Below are 12,588 nucleotides of genomic sequence, written 5' to 3'. Positions count from 1 at the left end.
GTTGGCGCACTCATGACTAGGAGGAGCAAACTACTAATTGCTTAGCATGATGCTACCTAGTCCATCAAGCCATATGGCATTTCAAGGGCCAACCAAGATGAAAAAGTGTGACAATATTGGAAGAAGGGACAAATGAAAGGCTGCAAATTCTGCTCCCCTGAGCAACAACATACCCACACTTCCTGAAGAAGTTGTGTACACAGAGTGGAGAAATGAAAGAGGTTTGTTGCAATAAGAATTGCAACATGGCTAGAGCCTAATATGATGGTACAGAGTTCATTGATACAGAAAAGGGCTTAAATCACCAGGGAGAATGGGTAGATACGTAGAATTTTTTCTAATACATTTCAGTTTAATTAATAGAGCATCAGAAATTGACATCTACCTCGTTTAGATCTTGCATCTTATTGTCTACCTGCACTGAACTTTCTCTGTAGCTGTGACACTTCATTCTGCATTCTGTATTGTTTTACCTTGTACTACTTCAATGCACTGTGTAATGAATTGATCTGTATGAACCGTTTTTCCACTGTACCTTGGTACAAGTGACAATAATAAACCAATTCCAATTTCTGCATGTGTTCTAGCATAAATACAGATTATGCTCCAGAACATAGCATACCTAGAACAGCATTGTACGAAGCAAATTTACATGAAGGAACTTTGCTAATAGATAAAACTTGATGGTTTTACATACAAACTGTAAACTTGCTTATTTACAGCAAAGACATAAACACGAAATATCCAATTTCTGGTGTTCTATTAATTCAGTTGAAATGTATTAGAAAAAATTCTACATATTTACCCCTTCTCCCTGGTGATTTAAGCCCTTTTCTGTATCAGTGAACTCTTTATCATATTAGGCTCTAAATCATTTTAAATAAATAAACCAATCCCTACTTTTTCATCAAAGTTGCTAGAAGGATGCTGCATTTGTAGTATCCAGATTAATCATAATAAAAAAAAATTCAAGTTATATTCTACATAAAGACTACATATTCTTACAGAATTTTCTTGCTTAACCAGCACTTCATCATGACATGGATCAGGGCAAAGGTGAGCACATGCAGTTTGTGCTTTTTGGCAGGGCTGTTTGCATGGAGGGCAAGGACCAAAGTGGCATCGGTGTTTCTCTCTAGTTGGATGATGACATGTGGGTGGCTTCCTGAGGAGAATAATAATAAAACGTTCTTCAGATAGAATACTTAAAAAAGATAAAAAATCTCCTGTAATGATTAAAAATTGTATTTTTCAGATGATACTGCAGTACTGATGAATTTTGTTTATTTGGTTGACAGCTTTGTAATACTAAGAACTTCTGATTGAACAAAAGAACAAACAGATTGTAGGGAGGTTTGGTTAAAACACAAGCCAGATAAACAGATCTTAAGAAACAACTCTTGGTGCAATGGCTCAAATTATTTGGTCTAACTAGTTTGGGTGATGTTTCTGCATTATGCAAGCCATCTTTCTGGCAGCATAATTCCAATTTTGACTTTATAAACTCCAGGACAGCCTTGTAACCATTGAATCAGTAATGCTGATCTGATCTATTTGGTCTGGGACAGTCTTATAACATTAGAAAATATGGACCCAAAGTATGGGGTAGATCACTTTAAATGATCTAGGACATTACAAATTTTAAAGCAAACAAACAGCACAAATTAGAGGTCATGGATGTTTGTCCATATGATTAGGTTAGGCCTCGCTACAAAATGTCAAAAACATGAGGAAATTATAACGCCATCCATATAAGTTAACCTCGATTAGCTCAAATAAACATTTGTGAAATCTCCTCTCCATAATTTCAAGTAACAAGAATAGATCAAAAGCAATTAAACAAACTACCTTTTTTTAAAAAAGAAACTTACAAATAACAATTTACATGTGTCATAATTTGAGAAGCAAATAATGCTGCCAGCAATAGTAGAGAAAGACCACTACCTCACGTATGACATGTTTATACAATGGAGCAGGATCTCAAACTGCCACATTTTTCGAAAAGTGTTTAATGTCAGGCAGGATCTCAATCTTCACATTTATGTAATTTGACTGAATGCTGAACTAACGTATTAAGGTAGTCAGATCCACAAAAAAAACATGTAGCTTGACATTGCCTGCATTGCAAACTGTACAGACAAGGTCCCACTAAGGTCTTGGCTACCTGAAAGTTAAACAGACTTTTTGTGGAAACTATGCAACAATATTGTCCCAAATCACACTAGCCCTATCCACACACCTCATCATCAACTTACTGGAGCAGCAGTTCACGAGTTTGATTTACAAACACATACAAATACAAACCTTGCATTGCAAGGTTTAACATTTCTTTTCTAATGTGTTTCTAGGCAGAACAAGTTTATTAAAAAAATTACAACACTAAGTAATAAATTCAATTTTCTTAGCTATTTCAGACTTACCTGCATAGCTCTTTGCACCTCGGAGGCTTGGTTGTACGTTCTCTGCCACAAGGTACAATTAGAACAGTTGCACTGCAATTACATTTAACTTCTACAGTCTCAGGACATGGGTAGCAAGTACCTAGGAATTTGAAAGAAATATTTAAACAGAGTAAATATCTTAAATGGCAGGTTCAATTCAATTGTACTTTAATTCAAATTAAAATTAAAATGTATTTCCTGCCTTACTTTTTCCTCCATTCAAGTTGTTCACCCTGTGCCACCTTGAGATTAAAAGGTAATGAAGGACACCCTGAAAATTAACAGATTTGAGGCATGGAATTCTTTTTTTCTACTCATAATAGGTTCCTGTTTTCACTCAGCATTAAGAATACAGAACGGTAGTTGGGGGAAGGAGGAAAAAATGTTCTGGACTAGAAGTATGGTTTGTAACCAAAGAGATATCAGAAAATATACATGTCATTTTATGATCAATTCAGAGAAACATGGCTATTTCTCTTTTCACAAGTCTTTTTCTGAAAAGGAACTGTATTTTAAATACATGCCTTCTAACCTTCCACAAAATACAGGGGACTCCCACATTACAGCTTTACGGGTTACAGAAATTCACTCTTACAGAATTCACAAATCACTACCCAAAAATTAGAGATGTGGAATAAAATTCACTCTTATAGAATTTATGAGAAAAAGTAAATAAATTTGTTTTTTCAATTCGCATTTCTTAATGTATGAGCACACAGGTTCACATAATGGAAAATCCCGACACAGATTGCTATCCGGGAACACAAGCCCCCTGCCCCCCCTCCAAAGTAATACAGAGGTTGCCTACATAGGTAATAACGTTAGTCTTTTAAAAATCCTAAAAATTCAAGTAAACAGATTAAGGTGAAGGAATACCCAGTAAAACTCAAGACGTTGTGCTGAACTAGCAGATTTCCAATAGTTTTAATTCACTTAGTTTCTTTCTAAAAAAGGATATTATACAGTACAATAATAAATTTTCCAGTGTACACAGGAACAGGAGGCCCATTGAGCCAGATGCTGAACCATTGATATTTCCACATAGCCAGGTAGCAGATTATCAGAGTTTTACCATCTTGCTACGAGGAGGATGTGGTAGCGCTGGGAAAGGTACAGAGAAGATACTAAGTCCATCAGGACTAAAGAACTTCAGTCATTGGGAAAGATTGATTGGTCTGGTTTTACTTTCTTTAGAACAAAGGCTGAAGGGACACTTAACTGAGATGTGTAATATTGAAGTGCCAAGTTGTTGTGGATAGAAAAGACCTATGTTCCCCAATAGAGAGGGAAATAAACTAGCTAGGATAGATTAAAAATAATTGGTGCAAGTGCTAGATGGGAATAGTGGAAAGAATTATTCACCCAGACTGTGATAGGGGTCTGGTACTCACTGCCTGAATGAACATTAGGAGGTGCAAGTCTTCATTGCATTTGAAAGGTATGCAACATACTAGAATGTAACGAGCTGTGGACCCAAACAATACAAAATGGTACAAGGTAAGATGGCTATATTTTGGCCAGCATGGACTGACTTTTTTCTTTGTGCTGTAAATTTCCACGCTGAAATTCACTATTCCCTTCAATGTGTAAGCAGAGCCTTTGAACTTCTGAGGAAAATGAAGATCAAGACCTCAAACGTGACACAAAGCTCATGGTCTATCATCCAGTAGTAATCCCTGCAATTTTACATGCTTCTTATACTTGGAATATATACAGTAGGTACCTCAAAAGGACTGGATAGGTACTAGCAATGTTGTCTCTGCAAAATCCTCCAAATCTACTGACGGAGCACCTGTGCCCTCACCCAGCCCAATATCCCTACAGTGGAGGCACAAGTTACAGTCAGTCAGCTCTACTGGACAGGCCACATTATTAGCATGCCCAACATCAGACTCCTGAAACAGACACTAATTTGAGCTCCAATTTAGGAAGAGATTACCAGGTGCATGGAGGAAAAGATTGAAGGGTCCTCTCAAAACCTTGAAAAAAAAATGCAGCATCCCCACCACCACTCAATGTGAAGGAGCAGCATTCACCATGGACCTAAGAACCTCAGTCTATGTACCGGCTGTACACAGAAGCCTGGTGTAAACTGTGGAAGGAGCACACTGCCTTTCAAACTAACCATACACCTGTTCCTTCTACTACCCCCTCTGCCACCTACTGCAAAATCTGAATCCCACATTAGCCTCACACTCTATTATCACATTGCCTAGCACATCCTTCATTCTCCCATCATCAAGCCAGAAGATGACACCTGACATGGAGACATAAGACATAGCAGATGCTGGAACCTGGATCAACACACGAGATGCTGGAGGAACTCAGCAGGCCAGGCAGCATCTATGGAGGAAAATGGACAGGCGACCCAAAACGTAGACTATTCATTTTCTTCCACAGACGCTACCTGACCTGAGTTCCTCCAGCATCTCATGTGTGGCTCCAGAAGATAACATTGATTCAATGTAAAATGTAAAGGATATAAAAGGGGGCCAATTTACAATGCTCAGAGTTAAACGATCCTACACCAACACATTGGATTAAAAATTCTGCAGTGCTGCCATACACAGTCAGAAATAGTTGGAGAAACTAAACAGATATTGAGAGAAGGTAACAAGGATATTGCATCAATGATGCAGAGACCCAAGACAAGGGGGACCACTGATGATGTACAATAGCTAATTCTACTCACAGTTCCTGAGTAAATGAAAGCATGCAGCAAAAAAAAAACTTACACACAACATTACGCACGGACTGGTAAGTGTAGTGAAGGTTACATGGCAAACATCAGCATGAGGAAATAACCTAATCACCTGCTCTTGACATTCTACGGTGATACCATCACACTGTCCCTCAAACCATCAACATGCTAGAAATCACCATTGACCAGAGTCTTAAATGGACCCAGCAAACAAGTACCATGGCTAAGATGCTTGTTCTTCATCGTCACCAAATCTGATTCCTGAAATTCCATGCCCAACAACAGTTTGGCAATACCTGCAGCCCAAGAACTGCAGCAGGTCTAAGGCTCCCACCATCACCTTTTTCAAGGTGAAGTATGGAAAGCAATGTAAATCACAGCCTTGCCAGTATGCTCATCTTCTGTTAATAAACAAAACAGCTAAATCCATCTTAGTGCAAAGCTTCTAAGAAATGTCGATCAAATACAAGACTATAACCACAAATTTAAGACTATATCCACACTCCTGGCATAGCTTCCCTCTGGGAATGGGATGATGTAGAAATAGCCTTCAAGTTCCACCGTAGCAGACTAAAACCAGTGCATCTGTTATCAGGTTTAAAAGGGATAATGGTAATTATAAAAACCTCATTCAAATGCAGCATTTTTGTTTGGAATACACCTTCCTTCAACATTCTGTATGTGCCATTTTCAACATCTGAAAAGATCATCTATACTAATGTTGAACAAGGTCATTTTTCATAAAAAATAACCTTTTCCTCCACTTTCAATCTGATTTTGAAAAAGAACGTTTAAAATTCATAATAAGGCCACTAGAATTAACTGAATTTAATAAAGGCAGAAGTAGACAAGAAATGCATCTTTTGACATTATAGAAAAGTGAAATTTACTGCACAGCTTGTACTAGAATTTTTTTTAAATCAGAAAAGTCTTTCATTCTTTAAAACCCTTCCCCCTCAACTCCAGTAACAGAAGAGCCTGAAGACAACTGTTTTGTCATCAAGATTAAGATCATTTGGTCAATGTCTGATACTTTTATCCCCCTAGCTCAAATCAAATTTGTAAGGCTTCCCTAAGCCCAAACCCCAAATTCAGATTTTCCTCTGGTAGTCTTCCATCTTCCTTCATGCTCTTCCTCAATTTACCCAGGTGAACCATCTCCTGTTCCTCATCTACATCCCGAGCTGAAATGGGGACTATCCATCTTCCTTCCTTGGCTCCAGTCACATTAACTGACATTGCTAACATCTCTCTCCTGGGATATGAGCCTTTCATCACCCCTTTCCTCCCAAACTCATGCCTTGCACATAACGTTCTTGCAAACAGCCTCCTTACCTCCAACCTCACTATCCTTTTCAAAGTTTCTGAATGCCCAGTTTCCTCACAGATCCATCATGAGCTTTTTCAGAATTCCTTGTCTGAATCTATTAATGTGGTTTGCAGCTGTACCGCATCACTGAAACAGCCCTTATCAAAGCAAATAATGACAATTAATCATTCGTAACAACACAACAGTTAAATACTGGTCTGGACACCAAGGATAATACCACTGCTCTTCTCCACAGTTATAACTTGAGATGTTTAGCCCACCCAAAAAGCTGATGAACAAAAGCTGTTTAAGAGAGGGTCTCATAACTCTAGATGTTTCCTTCTGGCCTGGTCCTGCTATGACAGGAAGGATCATACTGGTCTAGTATCAGGTGACTCTTGTTTTACAATAGTAAATCATTTTGTTTCATGTAAACTCCAGCGACATCCTTGTACATACTTGGCAATCTATAATTGTTCCATCCATGTATATGCAAATACACTGGACTTAAAAGAAAACATTGCTGCAATTCAAGCCAAAAAGACTCAGTACATCAGTATCATTTGTGTTGCTCATTACGGTTTGATAACCTGTCATCAAGTTGAAACATTAACTCTGTCTCTCCACCACTGTTGCCTGACAGAGCTTTTCCTGAGTCTTTAATTCCAGATATCCAGCATCTGCAGTATTTTACACTTATAAGTTGAGAAGGCCAAGACTTATGGAGAGATTTGTGTAGTGTATCAAGTAAACGAGTTTTGCAAGTTCAGACATATTCCTCAGTTTAATTTGGAAACTCTAAAGATGACTGTAATTTCTTCATGACAAGACAAAAAAAAGGACAAATTTACTTCAACAATAGGGAGTATGAATGGTCAAAAGATAAAGCATTCTTTCCTTTGGAACCTTAATGCACTCTTATCTGCAATAAGATTACCACAAGGTCATAAGCATAATTCACATTAATTATAAACCCATTTCTCTTTCATGAAAACTAAAAGTCACACCTGCAAACACATACCATCTAATAAAAATTAGAGTTCCAACAGTAAGAAAACAGAAGAAAATTTTTCATTGGAAATGGTATATTTCCACAGAAGTTTAGGAATATTAGATTTTTTCCTCCAATTTGTAATCAAAAATATATGGTAAGGACTTGTATAAAAGGAGGTTAATCTTATCTCAAATGAGATTTTTGGTTAAGAACGAACAAAGATAAGGAGACAAGAAGAAATCACGACAGGAAATTTAAGAATAAAATTAAGATGTGCTTACGTAGCAAGTATGCTATGTTAATTTTTAATGCTAATGTATTAATTTTAATGTATACTGCATTAATGTTAATTACCATGTACTATGTTAATCAAAGTTAATTTTAATTTTAAAAGTGAAGTCGAGATGCTGGTGAGATCAAAAACCCTGACCGTTACCGAATCTTCAGGACCAGTTAACAGCTTTTATATTCTTGAAACATATTATGCTTCCAAACACAAAAACACTAATTATAATTCAATGCACCTTGAATAAGAAAACTATTATTATCTTGTTGCTTCGTAGTAACCTACAAATAAACTGGGCTCTTAATCAACTTTAGAACTTTGATACTACAAAATCATACCATTTCCATTAATGTAACCAGTAAACATATTTCACCATGGTTGGTATGCACTTCATCCTCCCTACATAAAAAAAGAATTAACTTAAAGGAAATTCCTTTAGCTTTGCTAAATTTAATACAATATTTAAATAAATTGCTTCCAAGCCAAGGAGAAACATGATGTCTGACACCTTGAAACTTTATCCCCTTATTCTATTCTTACCAGCTCTACCGGAACTAATGGCAGAAGCAAAATTCATCATACTTTTTGAAAAAGATGTGGATAAGTATTAGAGACAACTAGGAAAGAGTGGCTGAATATGACTGAGAGGAGGGCTAACACAGAAGGTTATGAATAGAATAACCTACATTCAATCAGATTAAACCAAAACCTGGGGACACTATACATTAATCTAGAATTCCATGCCTTTTGCATGATTTGCTGTAACTGCATTAAAAAGGAACATAAGAAAATTATGGAAATTACCTCTGTGACAGGCTGATGGGCACTTGTGGTTTCTACAGCCAAGAGTTCGACCACAATTTTGATCACAAGGAGGGCAATTCCCAGAACAGCACTAAAGGAAAAGGATGTAGAATGATTACAATAAATAAAGCTTCTCATCTTCTCAAAATAGGTGGTGGTTAAAAGACAATGATTCAAAACTTCAGAATAGTTCATAACAATGTCTCTAATTCTTTCAAATTCTTAAATTAGTTTGAAAGCATTAAGCTGTATAGGATGAAACACTATACTCTTAGCTATACCATATCCACAAAATTGTGCACATACCAAGATAAAGACTGTTCAATCTGGTAATTTCCCATATCAATGTTTATCCACAGGGAACAACATATTAGAAAAAACAAGCAATTACAATACGGACACCTTCTGCTTTTGATTTTAAACTAGCACATGTGTGATTTAACATTCTTTCAACACGAGCGTGAGTCCAAATAAACATCACAATATTTGTCACTGGAGGCTTTCTTCTCAGTTAAACACCCTTGATTGTTAAATAGCATGATTCCATTTATCATAAAGAAATTATGTTACAGCACAATTATAGTGTTCACCAAATAACTTCCAGAATGAATCACCAGGAATGATGAACTGGATACCTGAGGATAAAGGAGGGAAAAACGTTTGCTGCCACCACAGAGACTTAATTATGGACATTTGTGTATTAGACTATCTAAGCAGTCAAACCTATTCAAGAGGAGCATCCTGAAATGGGTCTTTTGGCAAAACAAAAAAAAACACAAAATGCGAGTTGTTCCCCAAACTCAAGTTGTATACCAGTTAGGCAGTTTTAACAGACTTCAATAGTCTGAAGTTAAAGAATCTTTCTTAAAATAAATGTCTTAATGCATCCAATCGCACAACACTGACATCTGCTGGAAAGTATACCTAATGTCAAGTGTACAAGGATTAGTGTAAAATGTTAATTAGACAATCTTTCAAGTATAAAAGAAAAGTCAAAAACCTACAGATGATGGAAATACTCAGCAGGTCAAGGCAGCAGTAGTGGAAAGAGAAACAGAGTTAATGTTTCAGAAACACCTTTGACCTGAAATGTTAACTCTTGTTTCCCTTTGCACAAATAATAAAAGCACTGCCGTGAATGACCATTTTGGTAATACTGATTCAGGAAGGAAATTTAGGAAGGACCTCCGAAAAGCTTTTCTTCACTGGGGTGAGATCACCGAGATGTGTGTGCATGCAAGTGAATGGGCACTCAATGATAATAGGATTGTATTGGATTAGTGCGATAGTAACCCCATCCCCAAGTAAATTATCCTGCCAATGCTAGTCTTTTAAGCCAGGTAAGTGGCTACGTGGGGAAAAAGTACCATATAGCAATAGACTTGATGAAATCATCCTCCAATACAAGATTCTTTTACAGAAATTTGGACATGGATTAATAAAAACCAAGTTTTCATCATAACGTTTAACAATTTGCTAAAGACTTTCACAAAATCATAACTACACTGAGAAGTTTATATGAACAACTTCCTTTATAAGGAATTCAGGAAAATCTTCTTTACCCAAAGAATGACGCGAATTTTGAACTCACTGCTATAGAGGGTGGCTGAAGCCAATAACATTGATATACTTAAGGGGTGACTGAAGGGAATCAAGAGTTGTGCTGATAGATTTAGATAAGGAAAAATGAAAGGCTGAATGAAGCATAAAGGTTGGCATGAACTGGTTGGGCAGACTGGTCTGGTTCTAGGTCATATCCTATGACATCTTTTGTAATGATGATCAATTCTATCCCTTCTGCTGGCAACTGAGGCTGAAGCTGACTGTTTATGATTTTGGTATCAATAATATGGCAAATCGTCAACATCATAAGGACCACTTATTTTTAATATCACCAAGCTCCACAAAAGCAACATTATACTTCAGTCTTACCTTCCTTTTACATTGATGCCTTTGGCAATCTCGCAATTTTGCACATTTTGTTTCGCACAGATACTCCTTATGGCACGGCAAAATCTTTACATGCTTCCCACAACGACACTGCTTTTCCACTTCCTGAAAATTTAAAAAAAACAGATATACAAGAATGCTGTTGTACAAAACTTGTAATTGTGTGACAGAAAAAAATTCTCGAAGCTTCTTATCCTTCCCAGAACATTTTCACAGTAGAACAGAGAAAGTTATTTATTTACGTAAAAGTTCCTTAATTGTATGGTTCTTTTTAAATTTAATTTTCTGCTTCTGCACATTGAACATTAAAGATAAACTGGTAACATTCCACTTAATTTCACATCTAAATCATAGAATGCACATATTTTCTTTGAACTTTAGAAATGCAGTTTCTATGTGGTCTTATGATTGTCTCCAAACAGAATCATCCTTTATTCTAACACACTAACATGCCTGATCAGAATTGGCTATTTTAAGGTTCCTACTCTATTTCAATGAAGCTTAATGCAAGGTCAAGAAACAGGGTCTCATCTTCCATCTTACAATCTTCCAAATTCTAGAGATCAATAATATCCAAAAATGATTCCATTATTCATTTTGCACATCCTATAGACCAACTTTTGTTTCTTTACTTGGCCTATTACCAGCTACATTATTCCTTTAGTCATTTTAATCTTCAAAATTATTCCTTTAGTCATTTAATCTCTCCTGTCTTGCACTTTATCACAGGCCTTCCCCTTTTCTTCTTTCCTGCCCTCCTCTTGTAAAGGTTACTTTTAATCTCTATTCACTGTTCTCGTGGACAGACGTTGACCCAAAACATTAACTCATTTTCTCTCCAAGTGCTGCCTGTCCTGCTAATTTTAACATTTTGAGGAACTAAGAGAACGTAGTGTCCAAATTATAAAGCCACCGGTATGGTTGTCTCTTACGACCTACCCTGTCCTTCCAATTCCTCCCTTCCCAACCAAATCTGCAAATGCACTTCACTTCCCCAACTTTTCTTCTTAGTATTTATCTTGTCACTAACAGTAATCCGGTGCTCCAATGTCCCCCACCCATTTCAACACCTGACAACCTAACATCATCTTTCTCATCTCATGCAGACAGCTATTTCACAACTGGAGTGACAGCATAACATTGATTCCCTTCTCCAATAGCACCCTGCCTCCTGGAAGAAGTGGTTCCTTCAACTTGAATCTCCAGATTCCTCCCCCCATCAACAGTCCAGAGGTTATTCTGTTCAAAATCACTGATGAAGTGTTATACGATTGTAGATGCGATTCTCGCTATCTTAAAGCAAATCTCAATCATCTTTCCCCTGTATTCCACATCATGCTTCACTTATCTGAATTAAATGAAATTTCTTTTCATCACTTGTGCATATATAAGTCAACCTGAGGTGCTGAAACACATTCTTGGGATGAATGTCAAAGAGCACTAATTTAACAATTAAAATAGACTTTGACTAAATTGTTTTTTGACTATATTGACTAAATTATTTTTTTAAGATATTAGCTTAGTTGGGACAGTAGATGGCAGTTAATTTTACATCTTGTGAAATTCAAATACTCAAATGAATAATCTCCTCCATCCATCATTTGGTTTCTAGCCATCTTGTGTTTCTTGGAACTTCTCAGTGACTACAAATGTGTTTTACACCAGTCAAAGTAATAAATAAACAGTTTTAACTGTTCCCATCCAAATAACAGCCATGAAAATATTAACTTCAAGCAGTTGACTGAGACATCTTAATTCACAGACTCCCTGTTATTATGCTTCTTGTACAACAAACTACACATATTTCATCAACAATCGGGAATGTTTACAATATTTCAACAAATAACTCAAAAGGAACAAGAATCAAACACTTATGGCTGTAACAGGGTAGGATTGTGCTTTGTGGTTTCTACACTACTCTAGTACACTTGACCCAACTGAAGGGTTTAGTCACTTATCAGTCAGGTAAGCAAAGTATCACTCTTTTGGAGACAGTAGGAATAAAAGCAGATCGTTTTGACCCCCAGGTGAACTCTGGGATATATGGATGGCACAAATGAAGAAATTTAACTGTTTCTTCCCCAAACCTGTGCTTTATTTTAA

At 36.7% G+C, this 12,588-nt stretch overlaps 1 protein-coding gene across 1 annotated transcript in view; it reads right to left on the bottom strand.

Annotated features, from left to right (window-relative positions):
• Nucleotides 1–12,588, bottom strand: part of nfxl1 (nuclear transcription factor, X-box binding-like 1) — an 81,011-nt gene that overhangs the window by 50,611 nt on the left and 17,812 nt on the right. The window contains exons 10-13 of the mRNA XM_052039882.1: nt 10,468–10,590; nt 8,536–8,626; nt 2,421–2,541; nt 1,006–1,165 (exon numbers count right to left, since the gene is read on the bottom strand). Coding sequence (XP_051895842.1) covers nt 1,006–1,165; nt 2,421–2,541; nt 8,536–8,626; nt 10,468–10,590 — 495 coding nt within the window. The remainder of the gene's footprint in view (nt 1–1,005; nt 1,166–2,420; nt 2,542–8,535; nt 8,627–10,467; nt 10,591–12,588) is intronic.

The sequence above is a fragment of the Pristis pectinata genome, chromosome 2 (genome assembly GCF_009764475.1).
Source record: "Pristis pectinata isolate sPriPec2 chromosome 2, sPriPec2.1.pri, whole genome shotgun sequence".
NCBI lineage: Eukaryota > Metazoa > Chordata > Chondrichthyes > Rhinopristiformes > Pristidae > Pristis > Pristis pectinata.
The sequence above is the reverse complement of the archived record's forward strand: the minus strand, read 5'-3'. Positions and strand labels throughout refer to the sequence as shown.